Raw genomic sequence first — 20,984 nt, forward strand, 5'->3', positions numbered from 1 at the left:
TTTTACCATGTTCTTAATTGTGGTTTTCATATTGACAAAACAATCTTTCCTAGCAGTCATGTGTGATGAGCATCATGAGTCCAAGTATCATTGGTCATAGAATCTTTCTTCATCTCTTGTTGTGACCATCAATAACATCTCTTCTTATCCATGCTTTGTAAACATTGCATCATTATCTTGATTCTTTTGTTTCTCAGGACAATCACTAGAGTAGTGATCATAATTCTGACATTTGAAACATTGAATGGGTATTTTGTCAGATTTGCGACCACCGCCTCTTCCTCTACCTGCAACACCACCTCTTTGATTGATTTGGTATGAGGGCTTTCTCTGATTCGCCCATCCTCCTTCTTGCTGATTTCGACCAATCGAATTGTTGTAGCCTCATCTGCCTTTGTTGCCATTCCAACTACCTTTGCCTTTTCTTTCTTTTGCTGATTGAGCATGCAAAGCCATATCACTTTTCGACTTTCCTATAGCTCTTTCATCCATTCTTTGTTCATGAGATTCAAGCGTCCCTTGAAGCTCTTCCTTTGTCAATTTTGACAAATCTTTCGACTCTTCTATGGCTACTACCACGTGGTCGAATTTTGGAGCCAATGACCTTAAGATATTTGTGACAACCGATCTTGATGTCAACGTCTCTCCACATACCTTGATTTGATTCACCAGTTCTCTAACCCTAGTGAAAAAATCAGTTATGCTTTCATTGTCTTCCATATGAAGTAATTCATACGTTCTTTTGTGAGTTTGTAACCTCACTTCTTTCATATTTTCTACGTCTCCAAATGATATTTCTAGAATTTCCCACGCTTCTTTCACTGATTCGACATTACTAACCTTTTCAAAATTGTCTGCATCAACGCATTGATGGATCATAAAGAGAGCTTTATAATCTTTCTTCTTCAATTCTTTGTATGCAACATTTTCTTCATCAACCGCGTTTCCTGCAAGCGGCATCCCTCCCCCATTCATAAGATCCCAAAGATCTTGATAGCAAAAGACAATCTTTATCTGTTTGCACCAATTATCGTCATTTTGATTCTTCAGAATTGGGAGACTCACCGAAAATTCCTGTTAGGATGATTCATCATGTTAAGCTTCCAATAATCACTCAACTAGTGCTCTAGATACCATATGTATGAACCAAATCATGACGAATAATAACCAATCTCTTTGATTGATAACTCATCTTGTTCTTCACTCTTTACTCGAGTGAATCAACCATACTTTGGTTGCAAGATTTCGCTGCACAATTGATAATGAAAAGAAACAAAAATTGAATTGGGTAAGAAAAAGGAAATTAGGGTTTTCGAGAAAAGAAAGAAGAAGAAATTTCTGAAGAGTTTCTTTCTGCTCTCAAACTGATAATTTTATTCAACTATGTAACTGCACTTTCATGTTGTAATACAATGATAGAGATTACTAACTATTTATAGATTTGAGTTTGCTTGTTCATCAAACAAAGCCCAAAATACCTAATTATGCTAACACTACAAAATTAGACCTAAGTCGAAATTCCTATCGAGATACACTACTTCGACGTTTCAACATTATAATGTATTTCAACATTTCCTTAATTCTATATAATAACCTACTTCGACACAAAATTATAATTTAAAATCAATCACTATTTAAACAAATGTATTTATACACAACTTACATATTAATTATAATAGTCTGCCAATGTTATTCATCTTACACAAGAATTTGATTAACATAATGTCATTTTAAAATTGTTTTGCCAGAAGACCAAAACCTCGTAATAATGTCATTTCGTTGTATTGAGTTTTTAAAGATAGAGTAATATTATTCTTATACCAATACTTACATCAGACATTGTTCACCGTATTTATACGGTAAACAGTGTTTTTTTAATAAAATAATATTAAAATTTTATTTTAAATAAAATATTTTTATTTATAAATTAATTTTGCAACAAACGTATAATATTTTGTATTAACTAATTTTATTATTGTATTAACCATAAAATATATGTTATTAACCACATATTTTTCTGAGAGTTTATTAATCAACTTCACTATTTCATTAACCAATAAAATACATAATATCGATCAAATTCTGACATTAATTTATAATATTGACATATTTTATTTTATTATTTATAGATTTTTAATTTTTAAAATTCATTAATCAAACTATAAATTAATTTCAGAATTTGGTTAATATTATGTATTTTATTGATTAATGAAATTGTGAAGTTGATTAATAAACTATCAGGAAAATAGGTGGTTAATAATAAATATTTTTATGGTTAATGGAATATTAAAATTGATTGATAAAAAAATTATATTTTTGTTACAAAATTAATTTTTACAAAAATGTTTTTTATAAATATTTTTTATTTAAAATAAATTTTTAATATTATTTTATTTTAAAAAACACATATAAATACAGTGAACAATTAATATAATATATTGATGTAAGAATAGCATTCCTCTTAAAGATATTCACAAATATTCATATGAGAATATGTAAATGTGTGTATAAGAAAATTTAACACCGATGCAAATTAAATAAACTATATCTATTTATAAAATTAGTACACCTAAAATTTCAAATTTTCCAACTTATACAATAACAATTAGTTATATTTCATCATCATTATTTATTTTCATTACTTTATAAATATTAAAATAAAAATAATTCTTTTTATAATATTTAACGTTAATTTAATTGATTGTATAAAATCTTTTACTTTAAAATATTATTTAATTTAAAAGTTAAATATATTTGTAATTCTTCTAAATATTTTAAATTTTGTTTTTAATCCTTTAAAGTATTTTTTTAAAGTGGTCCTTCTAAAATTTTTCATCCTCATTTTTTATCTCTTAAAATAAAACTGCCGTTGTTGGAAATCCCCCAAAATCTATGGAGAATTTCAATCAATCTTGATGAACAAAATTGTAACTACCCACTTTTTATTCACTTTGCAACTGCAAAATACTGTGAATACAATGTTATGAATGCTCTATTCACTTCTATTACAAAATAAGGGTTACTCCCTTTATTTATAGATTTAGGTTAACTTGGACCTCAAGCCAAAACCCAAAATTATAAAAGCCCAAAATAGCTAACACTACTAAGATAGACATAGGTGGTTCAACACAAGGAATTACAATTCAACACACCATCTAATTCATTGTGTCTAAGCAATCTACATTCATCATAGCTCTTAGTCTTTTGAACACTTCGACTTGCACTCCCTTCGTCATGATGTCTGCAATCTGATTCTCAGTTCTGCAGTGTTCCATATTCATCTTCCCATCAGCTACCTGCTCTCGAAGATAATGGAACCTCATTTCGATGTGCTTGCTTCGACCATGAGCTATCAGATTCTTCGCCAGATTGATAGCTGACATGATGTCGATCTTCATGGTAATAGCTCCATGACTCTTCGTTGTTATCTCTTCAACCAGATTCACCATCCATATTGCTTGACATGCACAAAGAGAAGCAATTATATATTCGGCTTCGCATAACGATAATGCCACTACTGGCTCTTTTCTCGAACTCCAAGCAACTGGTGCACCACCTAGCATAAACACATAATCAGCTGTGGATTTTCGATCCTTAGCATCACTACACCAACTTGAGTCAGTGTATCCCACTAATTTGCATTCTTTTCCTTCATCAGTTGCAGGAAACAAAATGCCATAGTCGAGAGTTCCTTTCAGATACCTTAGTATCCTCTTCGTCGCTGCTAGATGTGATACCTTTGACTTCTGCATGAACCTACTCACCATACCTACACTGTAGGCTAAGTTAGGCCTTGTGTGACAAATGTATCGAAGTGACCCAATAAGTCTTCTGTATTGGGTTGGTTCGACATCATCTTCATCTAAATCCTTCGACAGTTATAATCTGGGCTCAACTGAAGTCGAAGTTGGGTTGCAATCTTGCATCTCAAATCTCTTGAGAATTTCGCCTGTATACCTTATTTGATGCATCATCAAACCTCTACCACTCTTGTAGAATTTGATGCCAAGGAAGTATGAAATGTCACCCAGATCTGACATTTCGAATTCCTTGTTGAGATCACCTTTGAAGTCTTCGATCTCCTTTTTGCAGCTACCTGTTATCAGCAGATCATCAACATAGAGACATAGTATAAGCAATTCACTCTTGCTTCTTCTTACATATACTCCATGTTCATATTTGCACTTTACAAATTCCTTTTCCCTTAGAAAGCCATCTATCTTCTTGTTCCAAGCTCTTGGAGCTTGTTTAAGTCCGTACAGGTCTTTATGCAGCCTGTGCACCTTTCTTTCTTCGCCATGTTTCACAAACCCAGTTGGTTGTGCAACATAAACTTCTTCTTATAATGGGCCATTAAGGAATGCACATTTCACATCCATCTGACATATCTACCAGTTGTTCATGTTTGTTAGACCAACAACCAACCTGATTGTTTCGATCCTAGCAACAGATGCAAAAACTTCATCAAAGTCGATTCATTCTTTCTGAAGAAATCCTTTCGCCACAAGTCCCGCCTTGTGTCGAGTCACTTATCCTTTGGGATTCAACTTCACCTTGTATACCCACTTCACATCGATTGCCTTCTTGTCTTAGGGCAATTCGATAAGTGACCAAATGTTGTTGACTTCGATTGACTTCATCTCTTCGTCCATGCTTTCATCCACTTCGAATCTTTCAATGCCTCAGTTGCATTGACATGTTCGACATCTGCGTAGAAAGTATAATGTACCAACTCACCTTCTTCATCGACCACATCATCTGATGTAATCACACATTCTTGTAACCTTGCAGACATGTGTCTTGCTCTCTGAGGTCTGCTTGGGTCTGCTTCACCTCTGACTTCTTCTTGTCGAACTTCTCTTTCGACTTCACTAGCTGGTTTATCACAAAAGATTCTCATTGAATCTTTCTTGACATTCTCATTCCAATCCCACTCCTTAAGCTCATCTATGATCGTGTCCCTGCTGATCACTACTTGCTTATTCATTAGGTCAAACAACTTGTATCCTCCAGTTGAATGATATCCTATGAGGATCATCTGACTCGACTTGTCATCAAGTTTTCTTCTCAAATGATCTGGCACATGTCTATGTGCTATAGATCCAAACACCCTTAGATGACTCAAGCTAGGCTTGACACCAGACCAACATTCTTCTAGCGTGATTCCTTCTAGCTTCTTCGTCGGACATCTGTTCAGGATATATGTCACAGTCTGTTGGTGTAAGCCCTAGAGGCCAATACTTTTGGTACTTGTATCGAATTATTTATTAATAATAAAAGGAATTTTCTTTATTATGGTTGATTAATAAAGTCCCTGGAATAGATAGTCCGTTTAATGTATTAAGTGTGACTTAATCATGAGAACACATTAAACATAAGGACACTATTCTTAAAGTATCCGTAGTCGAGCTTTAGTGTGAAGTGGGATAACATTAAAGCATTAAGACTATTATGTTCGTAGACTGATGATCACATCTCATGGATCATAGATAAAGAGTTATCAAGTCTTAAACATATGTATGAATATTAGGAGTAATATTTATACCGGATTGACCCGCTATGAGAATACTATATAGAAAGTTATGCAAAGTGTCATAAGTTATTCTCATGGTGATAATAGTGTATACCACTCTTCGACCTGAAACCACTATGGATCCTAGATGTAGAGTCGAGTGCTTTATTGCTGATCCAACGTTGTCCGTAACTGGATAACCATAAAGACAGTTGATGGGTACTCCACAAAGCATGCTGAGGGACATGAGTGTCCTAAATGGAATTTGCCAATCCTGCGTAACAGGATAAATGTCTATGGGCCCAATATTGAACTGGACAAGGGTGACACGGTCTATACCTTGTGTTCAATATAGACATAAGGGCAAAGGGGTAATTATACACATAATTATTATCACAGGAGGTTTTGTCAGATCACATGACATTTTCGTGACTTGGGTAGCAGTGATGTGTTGCTAGATACCGCTCACTGTTTATTATGTTAAATACGTGATTTAATATAATTGCCAACGCCGCGAAAACCTATAGGGTCACACACAAAGGACGGATTGATGAGAGATAGAATAATTAAGGAACATCGTAAGGTACGGTGTACTTAAGTAGAATACGAAATATGGTAAGGTACCAAGTACTTAAGTGATTTTGGCATATTATGAGATATGGGCTAAAATGCACTTAAGTGGGCTTTTTGGCTTGAAGCCCACACAAGTGGTTCTATAAATAGAACCCCTTGGGTAGAAGCATTGGAACTCACTGAGACAGAAAACACAACTGAAGAGTTGGAATTTCGTATCTCTCTCTCACTCAAAGCCTTCATTCATAACAGCTAGCACTACGATTGAAGGAAACCGTTCGTGTGGATTGAGTAGAGACGTTGTCACCGTTCAACGTTCGTGATTGCCCCGTGGATCTGTATCAAAGGTTTTGATCATTATCAGAAATCTGCACCAAAGGTTTGAATCGCCACAAGAGGTAACGATTCTATCACTGATCATGCCCATCCGTAAGGATCACTATATGGAGAAATTTTTAAATTCCGCTGCGCCTTGGATGGCTATTCTCCAACACAGTCGACACAACTTCTCCCCACAATTCTTTGGATAGATGCTTGCCTTTCAACATACTTCTAACCATATTCATAATGGCTCTATTCTTCCTTTCTACAACTCCATTCTGCTGTGGAGTGTAAGGTGGCACCACCTCATGCACAATCCCTTCTTTCATACATAATGCATCGAAGTCTTTCGACACATATTCTCCACCACCATCAGTCCTCAAAATCTTGATCTTTCGACCGCTCTGTCTTTCGACCATAAATTTAAATTTGGAAAATACCTCGATCACTTCACTTTTCTTCTGGATCAGGTAAGACCATAATTTTCTACTGAAATCGTCTATGAATGTAACAAAGTATTTGTTACCTCCAATCGAATCTACCTGGAGAGGACCACATACATCAGAGTATATGACTTCAAGAATTGCCTTCGACCTGCTTCCTGCATCCTTACTGAAGCGGTTATTATGCTTATTTGCCTGCACACATTCTTCACACACTTCGTTTGGAATGTCTATTTCTGGTAATCCTGAAACCATATTTCTTCTCTTTAAATCTCTGATGTCTTAGAAATTGAGATGGCCAAGTCTGTAATGCCATATCCATTCATCTCTGCTGGTTGCTGTTGCAAGGCACTTATGCTCCATCACATTTAGTTTAATCTTGAAGGTTCTATTATGAGACATTGGAGCCTTCAAGACCAACCTTCCATTTGAGTCGAGAACTCTCATCATCTTGTCTTTGATTGACACCTTATAATTCTTTTCGACTAACTGCCCTATGCTGAGCAAATTACTCTTCATGCCTGGTATGTACAACACATTTGAAATTACTGACATCTTGCCATTTTTCCTCATAATTAAAACATCCCTAACACCTTCAGCTGCTAGAGTGTTGTCATTCGCAAATTTCACCATGTTCTTCATTGAGGGCTTTATGTTGACAGACCAATTTTTTCTTCCAAACACGTGTGATGAGCATCCTGAGTCCAAGTATCACTGATCCTTGAATCTCTTTTATTCTCTTGTTGTAACCATCAACAACGTCTCTTCTTCTTCATGTTTTTCCAGCTTTGCATAAGTTTCTTGATTCTTCTGCTTTTCTGGACAATCACTAGAATAATGACCATACCTTTGACAATTGTAACACTGAATGTGACTATTGTTTGGCTTTTGACCACCACCGCTTCCTCTACCTGCAACACCACCTCTTTGGTTGCCTTGGTTCCAGGGTTTACTCTGATTCGACCAGTTTCCTTCTTGCTGATTTCGACCAATCGAATTATTGTAGCCTCCTCTGCCTTTGTTGCCATTCCAGCTACCTTTACCTTTTCTTTCTTTTGCTGATTGAGTCTGCAAAGCCATATCACTCTTCGACTTTCCTGCAACTCTTTCATCCATTCTTTGTTCATGAGATTCAAGCGTCCATTGAAGCTCTTCCTTTGTCAAATTTGACAAATCTTTCGACTCTTTTATGGCTACTACCACGTGGTCGAACTTTGGAGCCAACGACCTCAAGATCTTTCCAACAACAAATCTTGATGTCAACACCCACATACCTTGATTTGATTCACCAGTTTCGTAACCTTGGTGAAGAAATCAGTTATGCTTTCACTGTATTCCATCTGAAGCAATTCATACGTTCTTTTGTGAGTTTGTAACCTCACCTCTTTCACCTTTTTTGCCCTCCAAACGATTTCTCCAGAATTTCCCATGCTTCTTTCGCTGACTCTGCATCACCAACCTTTTCAAAGTTATCTGCATCAATACATTGATGGATTATAAAGAGAGCTTTATAATCTTTCTTCTTCAATTCTTTATGTGCAACCTTTTCTTGATCCGTCGCGGCTTCTGCAAGCGTTGCTACTCCTTTCTTCATAAGATCCCAAAGATCTTGATAATAGAACACAACCTTTATCTGCTTGCACCAATTCTCATAATTGGCGTTCTTGAGAATCGGAAGATTTGATAGGAAATGCCCGTTTGGATGATTCGTTGCCATGGTGATTTTCTTCCCACGCATCGATTAACCGGAGCTCTTGATACCAAATATTGGAAATCCCCCAAAATCTATGGAGAATTTCAATCAATCTTGATGAACAAGATTGTAACTACCCACACCATAACAACGAAAAGAGAAGAACAATGGAGAAAGAGAGAGTGTATAGAACGACGAAGGAGAAGAGTAATATAATTCAATAGAGTTTCTCTCTGCCCACAAACCGTGAAAAATTTCTTATTCACTTTGCAACTGCAAAATACTATGAATACAATGTTATGAATGTTCTATTCACTTCTATTACAAAATAAGGGTCACTTCCTCTATTTATAGATTTAGGTTAACTTGGACCTTAAGCCAAAGCCCAAAACTATAAAAGCCCAAAATAGCCAACACTACTAAAATAGGCATAAGTGGTTCAACACAAGGAATTACAATTCAACAGTCGTTAACTCAATCATTAAAATTGAGTCTAATTCAGTCATCTAATAATAAATCGTTGTTAACGAAGTCGTTAAATTATAAAACCGTCGCTAACTTGTAGGAGAGACAAAAATATATAAAAGAAAATTATAAGAAGACAATTCTTAAAAAAATAAATATTTTAAGAGATTAAAAATAAAATTTAAAAATATTTATAATATTTAAGAGAACACAAACATATTTAACTTTTAATTTAATTTAATAACTAAGTATCTCTAATTAAAGTTATTTAATGATAATTTTATAAAAGTCATATATAAAATATTTACATCTCATCCTTAAAACCTTAAAACTATGAGTTTTGTCGGGATAACATCTCATTGCCTCTCTTAATTCTATTTCTTAAATATTGTAAAAAAATTGAAGTTCTTAAATTTTATATTATAATTTATAATCTATTTTCTAGTTTTATAAATAAATGATTTCATTAGATTTTTAAATTTAATTCAAATATATTTTTAAACAAAACTATGAAAGGTTTTTAATTATAAATGTTTTGACCAACTTCATTATATTTTTTATTCATAAATTGTTTTCTGAAAATTATTTCGTATTACAATTAGAGAAATACTAACTATTGTCATAAAGATACTCTTTAAGAGTTTAAAAAAATTGTTTATTTTTAAAAATATATATTTATATTTAATACATTGAAAATTAAAATAATTAATTTTTTAAATTATAAAAAATATATTTATTTTTAAATATTTGCAATTGAAATAATTAATTTTGTTAATTATTTATTTATAGTTTTAAATAGAGGCGTCTCAAATTTTTTGAATTTTTTTTTATTAAAATTATAGTTAGTTTTAGTTGAGTTATAATTAAAAAAAAATCCTATTTAATACTAAATTAATTAAAAATATATTTTTTACCATAATTTTAATCATACATTATACTAAAAAACTGTAAAATCCTCTCTTATGTAGAAAATCTTGCAAACCCTTTAAACGATCTTAACTTTAAGTTATGATAACAAATTAATTTTTACAAATATTACATATAAACATGAATGCTATATCTTCTTAACAGATAAACACATACTTAATACTATATAATTTTATTTATTTTTATGCAATTAAAATAATTCATCAAACCTGTACAAAATTATTCATGAACCGATATTTAGTTTTTATAATAAAACAAGATATTTCGGAATTTACTAAAAAAATTCATAAACAAAAACCAAAAAGAGAAATGATGTTAGCCGACAAAATTAAATGATAAAATGATTAATTTTGGTCAAAACATCTATATTAGGAAAATTTAATTCAAAATTTATTTAAACACATTTCTAAAAAAAAAATCAAATTATGATCAACAATTCAAAACACATTCATTAGCAAAATTTGAAAATCGTAAAAACAATACCTATAATTAGCTGAACACGGTTTTTGAGTTCCACCGACTTTTATTTGATTTATGATGAAATTCTTTTACACATTAGAATAATTATTGACACTTTTTATCATTAAAAAAAGATGCATAATTATTGACAATTTCATTATCTCAATTGTCTTTATCCTAAAACATCCTTATCTTACACACATGTCCACTTTTTCTCAATTAATAAATTACTAAAAAAACAAATTCTAAATTACAATGTGATTAATTCCGATTAATTTGATAGCTGTGCATAGATATCTAACAGAGTCAAACAAAATTAACAAAATTTTATCTTAAAAAAACACAATAATACATACACCTTTCTTTCTGCAGTAAATATAGGAATGAAAGAAAAAATATTTAAAAATATATATTTTTTTCTTTTAAAAAAGATATTATTGTTTGGATTATTTTACTACAAGTTTACAATCCACACACACTATCTCTGCGCTGCGCCTATATATTCTCTTTCATTTCTGTTATTTGTTTTTCTTTTTCAAAATAATAAAAAAATAATATTATTTTAGAATTTTAATGTGATGAATTTCAAAGCCAACTAACACCTCTTTTTCTTTCTCTTTCTCCGTCACAAGACTAAAAAAAACCTCTTCTCTTCTCTGTCTGATTTTTTCTCCAAACCAAACCAGAGAGCGACCGGCGAGCATAACCTCGCCGGAGATTCGCCTCTATTCTTACCGGAACGATTGACTCCGTTGTAATTTACAGATTCTCATTATTTTTGCACCACATATTCAGAAATGGACATGAAAAATCTTGAATAATTGAGGTTTTTGTTTTTGTTGACGAAAAAATATATCTATTATAGCAATGTGGAGGGAATGAGGTTTTTGTTCGAGTTAACATCCTGAGATCTCTTTGACGGTTTACGAGATTCAGTTTTGCTTTGTCTTTTTTGTTCTTCTTGTTGTAATCTCGAGTTTCTGGATGGTGATTTTGCTGAATTTTGCGGTGGAACCAAGATAAGAAAGTTTTTTTTTTTTTTGGAGTTTTCTGCTGGCTTGGTTGTGTTCAAATTGAAAAGGTGCGAATTTATTTATTAGCTTCAAAATATTTATGGTTTTTCCTTCTTTTTCTGGGTGGTTTTATTGTGTTCAAATTATTTTCTCTTTGATGCTACTGGTTATGGGTTTATGATCAGATAAGAATCTCTTGATGTTCATGGTTTTGATCTGTTAATATTCAGATTAGACCCTTTATGGAATTTTGATTTTTTTTGTTGCCCTTGATCTGCTGATATTTATGGCTTTTGTTGTGAAATTCCGTTTTTTTTTGCTTGATTTCGTGATAGAATCTAGGGGAGCGTTGTAAGCTTCATCTAGACCTTTTTTTTTACATAAATTTTTTTTTGGAGAAGGGTTTTGTGACTGTTGTTGAATGGAGATTTTGATAATATATAAGGATGGGTTTGTTTCAATTTCCTACATTTATTTATTTTGGTGATCAAATAGTTGAATCTATTAGGTCGTTGGTAGGTAAACAACGAGCTTTTTTTTCTTTTTCTTTTTTTCTTAGGATCAACCTGTGATGTCCTTTCATTTTGGTAGTGTTTAGTTGAAGATGCAACTATATTTGTCCTACCTTTTACACCAATCTCTTTTAATGGTGCAACTGAATCTAGGAAGAGAGGTGCTTGTAGGGTTTCTTTAATATATTTTTCTCCTTTCCTTAATTGTTTTGGGGTATGGGTTGATGATAGTAGAGGTCTAATATAGATGGTGTTTTTTGGGTGAGAAATGACCTCATGTTTTGTTTATGCCAATGCCCACTTTTTTTTACGTATTGCCATATTTATATTTGTTTTTGTTCTTTCCTTTGTCAAGCAAATGATCTTGAATATTCAACAGATGATGACGATGAGTAGAGCCCAACAAAGCTAGCAAGTGAGGAGCTTTTTTTGTAATCTTTCTCTTTCTTTAATTTTTGGATAAGCTATAGGATGCCTTTTGAAATAATGAATCAGAGAGGTGTTACTGCTTCATCTCACCTTTATGACGATGTTTCCTATGCGTCTGAGGTAATTATTGTCCTAACTTTTTCATTTGGTTTTCACATTTTCTTATAGTCTTAGACTTGAGTTTCTTTTACAAAAATGTCAACCGGCTTCTCGTCCTCCTGTATTCCATAGCCTCAATGCTTTTGCCTTTCTGTAAACATGTCTTGAACTTTTCATGTGCAGAGGAATGGATTACGGAAGCCAAAATCCGTTCATGATGATTATACAGAAGGTGAGGTCAATTGACTCATGATTTATTCAAAAAGTCCTTAATGCTGTGCTGCTGGTTTACGGTTTACCCGGTTTCCAATTGTATCATTAATATATCAAATATATCAACTTGCAAATAGTTAAGATTCAGACCTTGACCAGTGTTTTGCATTTCAGTTTTGAAACAGCATGTTGCTCTCAGTTTTGGATGTGATAATTTATTGGACTCTTTTTTCATATTTTCTGTATACCTTATCTGACGCCTCTCTAGTTTAACTGAAACACAGTTTACTTTCCATTTTTGGAATTTTGAATGCATAATTATCTTACTTTCTTTGTCCAAAATTGTATAATTATTTTGTCACACTTAGAATAAGTAATTATGTACGTAGCTAATTAGCATTATTCATTTCATTTTGGGGGGAGTGATGTTAATAGATGCCATTTTTGTCTGTCTAGGTCATTTTTATTGTGGTATAGCTTGGGGAACTAATGGTTATTTTATGAATTTAGATGCTTTGCTCTGCTGGATTTTGCTGTTTTAAATCATGCTGATACTGGATGTTGTAGTGATGTAATATCTGTGTGTACTCATGTCGGTGTTTGTTTACTCATGTTCCACAAATAAGCAGTTCATTTGACGAACATGTAATCAATTTATTGCATAAAGTAAGTTCAGTTCTATGCTCAAAATTTCAGGAAAGAGTGAAATTGCAGCTTCACCTGGAAGCATTTTGCATACTTCATCAACCCTTGAAAGAAACGCAAAAACAGGCTTGCCAATGTCACAGACTAGTCTATCTGGAGAAATTTCAGAAAACCTACACTTTGGTGGACAAGCTGGCATTGTAGATGCGCTGAAGGATTCAAAAGAATCACTGAATTATCATCCGAGATCATGGTCTGATGTGCATAGGCAGCCAGCATCTAGCTCGTATGGTTTAATTGGCAACAAGATTGTCACCAATGCAGGCTCACGTGAAAGCAGTCTATTCTCAAGCTCACTCTCCGATATGTTTAGCCAAAAGTGTAAGAATGTGTTTCATGCATGCTAAGATAGTTGAACATATGTATCATGGGTACTATTCTTTTTAATTTTCTTAAGAATCAAGTATTTGTCGTGTTAATTTGCTTTTGTATCATCATTAGCATAGCAGTATATGTGTTTTACAAACCAGAACTCCACCAGAAAGAAGAAACAAATAAAAGTTTTCTTTCAGTTGTGTTTTTAGTTGATTTCAATTTTATCCTCAGATTTCACTGAGACTGAGTATTTATATGCATATCTTGGTGCAGTGAGGTTGTTGGGAAATGGTGTTCTGTCTGATCAGAACATAACTGCTGGTCTTCTTCCTGAGGAAGAACCGTACAAATCTCTTGAAGAAATTGAGGCTGACACCATAGGGGATCTCCTTCCTGATGAAGATGATCTGTTTTCCGGTGTCCATGATGAATTAGGAAGCAGTGTTCATGCCAGAGCAAGTGATGATTTTGAAGATTTGTTCAGCAGTGGCGGAGGCATGGAATTGGAAGGAGACGAACTCCTAGTTTCAGGAAAAAGACTCGGTGGCTTGGATGGAGATTCTGCTTATTTTGGGGGTTCTAAAGGCAAAAGTCCTTTTGGCGAACAATCTTCTAGAACACTTTTTGTTAGAAACATTACTAGCAATGTAGAAGACTCAGAGCTAAAGGCTCTCTTTGAGGTGAACCTTTACTTTCTATTCTTTTACGACGCTAGATGCTATGTTAGAATTTAAATGAAGTCTTGTATACCGCGTGTAGTGACATATAAGTGAGCTATTTTGTTTGTGTGTGCAGCAATATGGAGATATCCGAACCATTTATACTGCCTGCAAGCATCGTGGCTTTGTTATGGTTTCTTATTATGACCTAAGGGCAGCACAAAATGCAATGAAAGCACTTCAAAATAGGTCATTGAATTCTAGGACACTGGATATACATTATTCAATTCCAAAGGTATCATTTTATTTTGTAACTTCTCTCATGTATGCATAATTCTTTTCCATTATTATCATTTACAGAATTTTTGATGTTTGTCTTAGCATCTTTCAGTATTACTACTATGTGCTTTGCTTGTTCAATTGCTCTGTATTCTGAATTTTTATGTTATGGTTATTGATATATCTCAACTTGACGACGTGTTAGGGAAATGCTTCAGAGAAGGATATTGGCCATGGCACACTGATGATATCTGGTCTTGATCCATCTGTTTTAAAAGATGAACTAAAACATATTTTTGGGTTTTATGGAGAAATCAAAGAAGTAAGTTATAGATTGTTGGTTTCCATCCAGTTTTGTGCTTGTATCAACAAATGTTACCAGCATCTTAAATGTTATCTCTTTTATTGCAGATATATGAATACTCAGAAATGAATCATATCAAATATATTGAATTTTATGATGTTCGAGGTGCAGAAGCTTCTCTCCGTTCATTGAATGGGATCTGCATTGCTGGGAAGCACATCAAGCTTGAACCTGGCCATCCGAAGATTGCAACATGGTGGCTATTACAACTTTTTATTCATTTTGAATTACTTAATTTTTTTAAGTAACTTTTGGAGCCCTTTTTATCTTTTTGCCTAACTTAGTTATATGTTTTTAGATGAAGTCTTTATTTAGAGTAAGCATATTTATTCGTGTCACCTTAGATAGTATTCTCTCTTTCTAGTGGTTAATGGAGTAGAGTTGTCATCAATCACCTTGATGAAAAAAATATTACCTTTATGTTCTATTTAATTGTTACTGATCATAACAATCATGGAAACCCTGCTTTTGTAGTATGATGCAGCCGTCTCATAAAGGACCAGATGAACCTGATCTTGGTCATAATCTCAATGACATCCTATTAAGACAAAAGGGTGTGATTTTGTCTTCTTTTACTCTCTTTCGTTTTCGGAAGCTAAGATGTACTTGGTCTCACTAGACATAATTTACAGGAGTGTCTTCTGGAGTTATTGCATCTGGTGGAAGCTTGGAAAATGGATATAATCAAAGATTCCATTCTGCATCACAGCTGCCTTTGAATGCTTTCATTGATGACACAATTTTTCGCAGTATTTCCAACAACACAAGAGGGGCATCTGCTGTTCCGAGATTCCACCCTCATTCTTTGCCTGAGTATTGTGATGGCCTGGCTAATGGTAGTCCTTACAATTTGTCAAACACCATTAAAATGGCCGCCAATATTGGAACTGGATCCACAGAAGCATCTGATGGCAGGCACATTCAGGGAATGAGCTCAACTGGGAACTTAGCAGATTTTAATGCAGGAGGTAAGTTTAATATGCTATGGATAATCATCCTTTGTTTGCAACAGTTTCGGAATTGCTCCAAGTCTACAGAAAATAGATTATGACATGAAGGGATGAATTTATTCAAAAGGTTAAACTTATTGTTTTACCTTAAATGGCATCATAGGAAATGGGAGCCTTCCCCATCACCAGCTTTATCATATGTGGAATGGCTCAAACTTGCGTCAGCAATCTCCATCAAATGCAGTGGTTTGGCAGAAAACACCATCTTTTGTTAATGGTGCTTGTGCTCCAGGTCTTCCACAGATGCCCAGTTTTGCCAGGACACCGCCTCATGTTCTGAGAGCATCACATATAGACCACCATGTTGGATCAGCACCAGTTGTTACAGGATCACCCTGGGAAAGACAACATTCTTACTTGGGAGAGTCTCCTGATGCTCCTGGTTTTAGATTGGGTTCTCTAGGAAATGCAGGTTTTCATGGTAGCTGGCAATTGCATCATCCGGATCTTTCTAGCAACATGTTTTCTCATGTTCGTGGGAATGTTAACGATTTGACGTCCAGTGTTGGGCAGGGTTCTCCTAAGCAGTTGTCACATGTCTTCCCTGGGAGACTTCCCATGACTTCAATGTCAAAATTTGATTCCACCAATGAACGAATGAGAAACCTCTATCATCGCAGAAGTGAAGCAAACAATAACAGTGCTGATAAAAAACAATTTGAACTTGACCTAGGCCGCATATTGCGTGGGGAAGACAACCGAACAACACTTATGATAAAAAATATTCCTAACAAGTATTTCTCTCTTTCTAGTACATTTTTTTCCTGCTTGCACTGTTATCTTTTCATCTTTGTTTCACAACTATTTCTACCCGTGGATATTTTCTTGTTTATATTGATTAACGAGTTTTTTCCTTAAACAGATTTTACTAGGAGTATAGCGTGCAAATTCTTTGGCACTGATCTATTAATTTGTTCTTTCCTATTTGTTGGTATTTATTCTTTCTTATTTGATATTTGTATAATCATCTCGGCAGGTATACTTCAAAGATGCTTCTTACAGCCATAGATGAGAGTTGTCGGGGAGCTTATGATTTTCTGTATTTGCCAATTGATTTCAAGGTAAGTATTTGTTTGGTGTTGGTACTCTTGATAAGTGAAGCAATCGTAAATGTTTTATAAGTCAATTGTACAAATTGTTGCAGAACAAGTGTAATGTTGGCTATGCATTCATCAATATGATTGATCCTGGTCAAATTGTTCCATTCCACCAGGTTATTTGAGAACTCTTGTATTCCTATGAATTATAGTTACTTATTTGCCTACTCAATATGAATTTTGAGTTCATTTTCTTTTTGTTCTGCATTTATTGATAAAACTAATATATAAGGAATGTTATGCAGGCTTTTAATGGGAAAAAATGGGAGAAGTTTAACAGTGAAAAGGTAGCTGTGCTTGCATATGCTCGAATTCAAGGAAAATCTGCTCTTATTGCTCATTTCCAGAATTCAAGCCTGATGAATGAAGATAAACGCTGTCGTCCTATTCTATTCCATACAGATGGTCCAAATGCTGGTGATCCGGTAAATCAGCTTATTCTTTACATGTAACTATTTTCCTGTTGCCAACTCCATTTGCTAGTACCAACGTTCTTATGAGAGATATCACGCTTCATATTTCTGGGTAATCGTTATTAAATGTTATATGCCTAAGAAAGAGATTCTCGTATGCATGCTTCCAGAAACGCTTATATGACTTGCTCATAACACAACTAAAGCATTATGGTTCTAAACTTGAGTTGGATTTTGAGAACACAATAAAATGCTATCTGGTATTTGTGGTTTTGACATTTTTTCCTCGCAGGAGCCTTTCCCGTTGGGTGCCAATATTAGAGTAAGGCCCGGGAAATTACGTAATAGTGTCAATGAGGAAAACCGTATTCAAGGGAATTCTTCATCTTTGGCAAGTGCTGAGGAGTTTGCTAGCGGAATAGATTCTTCACCGAGTTCTTCAAGAGACACTGACTGATTTAGCCTCAAAGCACTAACAGTTCAATGCTGCATACCATGTCAACTCCATCATTGTATATTTACATTTTCTTTGTGTGTGTGAGAAAGAGAAGAGTTGGAGCAGCCGATAGGAAAGAGGGGCTCGCAATTTTGGCCTTATAGAGGAGAGCCTTGAAAAAGATTTTGAAGGTTGAGGTACATAACCAGAATGAAGTCAAAGATTCTAGTATTTTCTTTGTTTACCTAAATTTTTGCGTGAAACCATTCTACCATCTTACAAGTTTAGAGAGACTGGCTTAACTGAAGCTTAAAATTTTGGCTATAGCTTTGAATGCACAATTTGCAGTTCCCTTGAGATAGTGCACATCATTGTGTATTTCAAGGGTGCTTTGCTCATTTTGTTTTCATTATTGTTGTTTCTGATGTTCATATGTAATTTTGTTACCTTATCTTCCCCCGCCATTGTCGTCTTCATAGGAATTTTGTCTATATGGGATTGTTGATTGAAGTTGTTTAATTGGAATTTTCATTTAGATCCGTATATTTCTATTTTGCATATTTGTGAATTCATCTATTCTCCATGTAAATGGTGTTCAGTTCAACATTAGCAGTGGAAGATTTCTAAACGGTAGACAGTTTCTTCCATGACTTGCTAAAATTATGTCATTCTTTTAGATGTGGTTATGAAGATATTCTTTTACAAAGGAGATCGCGATTTGTTTGTTTTCAGATATTTTCAAGTAAAATGAATGCTTGGAAGTAAACTTATTGTGCTAGCTAGCATTTAATTTTCATACTCACTGCTGACATGTTACTTAAATGAGACATAACGTAATGAAATGGGTCTTATAAACGTGATAGTGACACATCGTTACCCGAGTTAAAAGTTTCAACACATTAATATATTAGTAGTTTGAGATCAAATGAATCATATTAATGATATTTATTTGAACTTCTTTATTAGGACGAGTGTGTTGAAAATAGTATTGAAGATTGCATGCCAGCACTTTTTTAAAATTTAGTTAGGTGGGATGCAATCTTTAAAAAAAAATTATGAATGTCATTGATGAAAATTCGCTATATATTTTATAGTTTGTGTGAAATGACTAAAATTACATACAAGTTGAGATAGAGAAAATGTAACTTTCACCTTTCAACTTATTGGTCAGTTTCTTGGAGCATTTGGAATGTTAGAAATAATTTGGTTTTTAAACATTCCATTTGGAATGTGGTTGAGATTTTATTGATTATTAAATCAATTGGGTGGGATTGGTTTTCTATATTGTCTAAAGAGAGTATAGATATTAATAGAGAATTATGGTTTATTAATCCTTCTAATTTCATTGGATTATAACCTTTGTCCCTTTGTATTGGGTTGCACCCCTTGTGCGTATTAATACAAGTGCTTATCAAAAAAAAAAACTTATCGATCAATTATTTAGAAATAAATAAGAACAAATAAAAAAACAAGTGTGTGCATGTTAGATATTGGGCCAAAACCATTCGCAGTGTACTCTTTCCGCTATATGGGGTGTGCCATCACACCTTTGAAATAAGTTTGATGTATCTCTTAACGCATTTAAAATTACATAAATTTTCGTAATTTTTGAAAGCCATTCCATTTTGGATAAATTTTTGTTCGGAGATACATCTTCAAATGTTATTTAGAGTATATCCGGAGATGCATATCCAAAATATTCCATATACTCATTTAAAAGATATTGAGAGCGTGTTAATTGCATATAGGAGATATTTCGGAGACACGTCTCCGAAATCCCCCTGAATGGTTTCAAGGTAGCAATATTGTCGAAATATTGTAATTTTTTGAGACCAATTTATATTACATTAAATTAAAGATGTAAAATAAAAGTAAAAAGTAACGCATTAATTAAAATAAAATCAAAATGTATCGATCATACACAACTTGTTCTGAAAATATTAAAAACAATACAACTAAATGTGAATTGCTTTCCTTAAATAGTCCCTGGCTTCTACGCCCGTACTACAAGACTTTTCGTGCCTCCACGATAATTCCTTCTATGAGAGTAAATGTGAATTGCTTTCCTTAAATAATCCCTTCTCTATGCCCTATCTCGCCATATCCACGATACGCCGATGAACGCTGCTCACGTCCTAGGTGTGATCATTCATAACCTATAGTATCTCCTGATTAAAAGATCTAGGCGGTCTTCCATAGGCGTCTGGTGTCATGATAGGGCGTGACATCCTATAGAACCATGTCATATAGTCGTCTGCATAAGCCCAATGTACGAGACCTGACACCCTACGATACTCCTCCGGTACCAAATAACTTAAAATTCTCAAGTATCACATCGAGATCTCAGCGGCAGAAGGTGGGAGGAACAAACTCTGAGGGACGTTTTGGAATAATTTGCAAATACCCAAGTTGGCGCATCACTCGCTCGAAAAGATACAGATACATTGACCCACATGCCAATCATCTAGCATGAAAACCTATGGTGTCAGCTACCTCATTTGCAGCCTTAGTTGGGTCTGCCCCAAAATATGTAACCAACATCTTGCTGGCTTCGTCTCGATCGAGCTTTTCATGATCCAATAATTTCTTAGACAAAGGCAATGATCTAGAGGGGGTAGGGGTGGGGGTGGGGGATGAATAGATCATAAATAAAATTTTCTTTGATTAAAAATTCTATTTTGAAAATATTTACTATGGCAAACGGAAGCAATTCCGAATCAATATTTGTCTATCCCGAGTAATTATCGGAAGAATCAAATATGCGTTTAAACCGTTACGAAACATATATTGATGACGAGAAAGTAAATAATTTTACAAAATAATTATTTGACCAATATCACACTTTATAGAGAATTTGGTATCATCACCTGGTTGCCAAGACTACGATAAGTTTTTTACTACACAAATTGTTATGACAATTTGTGGCTAAATTTATGTTGTGATAGGTTGATTACGCTTAGATAAAACTAAGTAGGTAATTTTCCTCATTACTTTTTATTAACAGATAACCAAACAACCTTTTAAAAGTATTTTTAAAACAAAAAATG

The 20,984-nt window shown here is 33.9% G+C and overlaps 1 protein-coding gene across 2 annotated transcripts; it reads left to right on the top strand.

Moving 5' to 3' along the window:
• The first annotated feature begins 10,959 nt into the window (after positions 1–10,959).
• LOC127078614 (protein MEI2-like 1) lies at positions 10,960–18,480 on the top strand. Of its 2 annotated transcripts, none has more exons than XM_051019055.1 (15): positions 10,960–11,474; positions 12,274–12,467; positions 12,630–12,678; positions 13,356–13,685; positions 13,953–14,359; positions 14,475–14,633; positions 14,823–14,939; positions 15,029–15,177; positions 15,456–15,535; positions 15,614–15,949; positions 16,095–16,725; positions 16,968–17,052; positions 17,136–17,204; positions 17,334–17,513; positions 17,794–18,480. In XM_051019055.1, exons 2-15 carry the CDS (start codon positions 12,390–12,392, stop codon positions 17,956–17,958), a joined length of 2,835 nt encoding a protein of 944 aa, XP_050875012.1. In that variant the 5' UTR covers positions 10,960–11,474; positions 12,274–12,389; the 3' UTR covers positions 17,959–18,480. The 2 variants fall into 2 exon arrangements, with proteins under 2 accessions (XP_050875012.1, XP_050875011.1); XM_051019054.1 differs by having other exon boundaries at positions 12,298–12,467.
• Positions 18,481–20,984: the final 2,504 nt, after the last annotated feature.

This window comes from Lathyrus oleraceus, chromosome 5 (genome assembly GCF_024323335.1).
Source record: "Lathyrus oleraceus cultivar Zhongwan6 chromosome 5, CAAS_Psat_ZW6_1.0, whole genome shotgun sequence".
NCBI classification, from domain to species: Eukaryota; Viridiplantae; Streptophyta; class Magnoliopsida; order Fabales; family Fabaceae; genus Lathyrus; species Lathyrus oleraceus.

Excerpts from the sequence above, each read along its gene's own strand:
- LOC127078614 (XM_051019055.1), top strand. The coding sequence starts at position 12,390 with ATGCCTTTTGAAATAATGAATCAGAGAGGTGTTACTGCTTCATCTCAC. Across the intron at positions 14,360-14,474 it reads AGCTAAAGGCTCTCTTTGAG|CAATATGGAGATATCCGAAC; the intron begins GTGAACCTTTAC and ends TTGTGTGTGCAG. Across the intron at positions 15,950-16,094 it reads AGCAGATTTTAATGCAGGAG|GAAATGGGAGCCTTCCCCAT; the intron begins GTAAGTTTAATA and ends ATGGCATCATAG.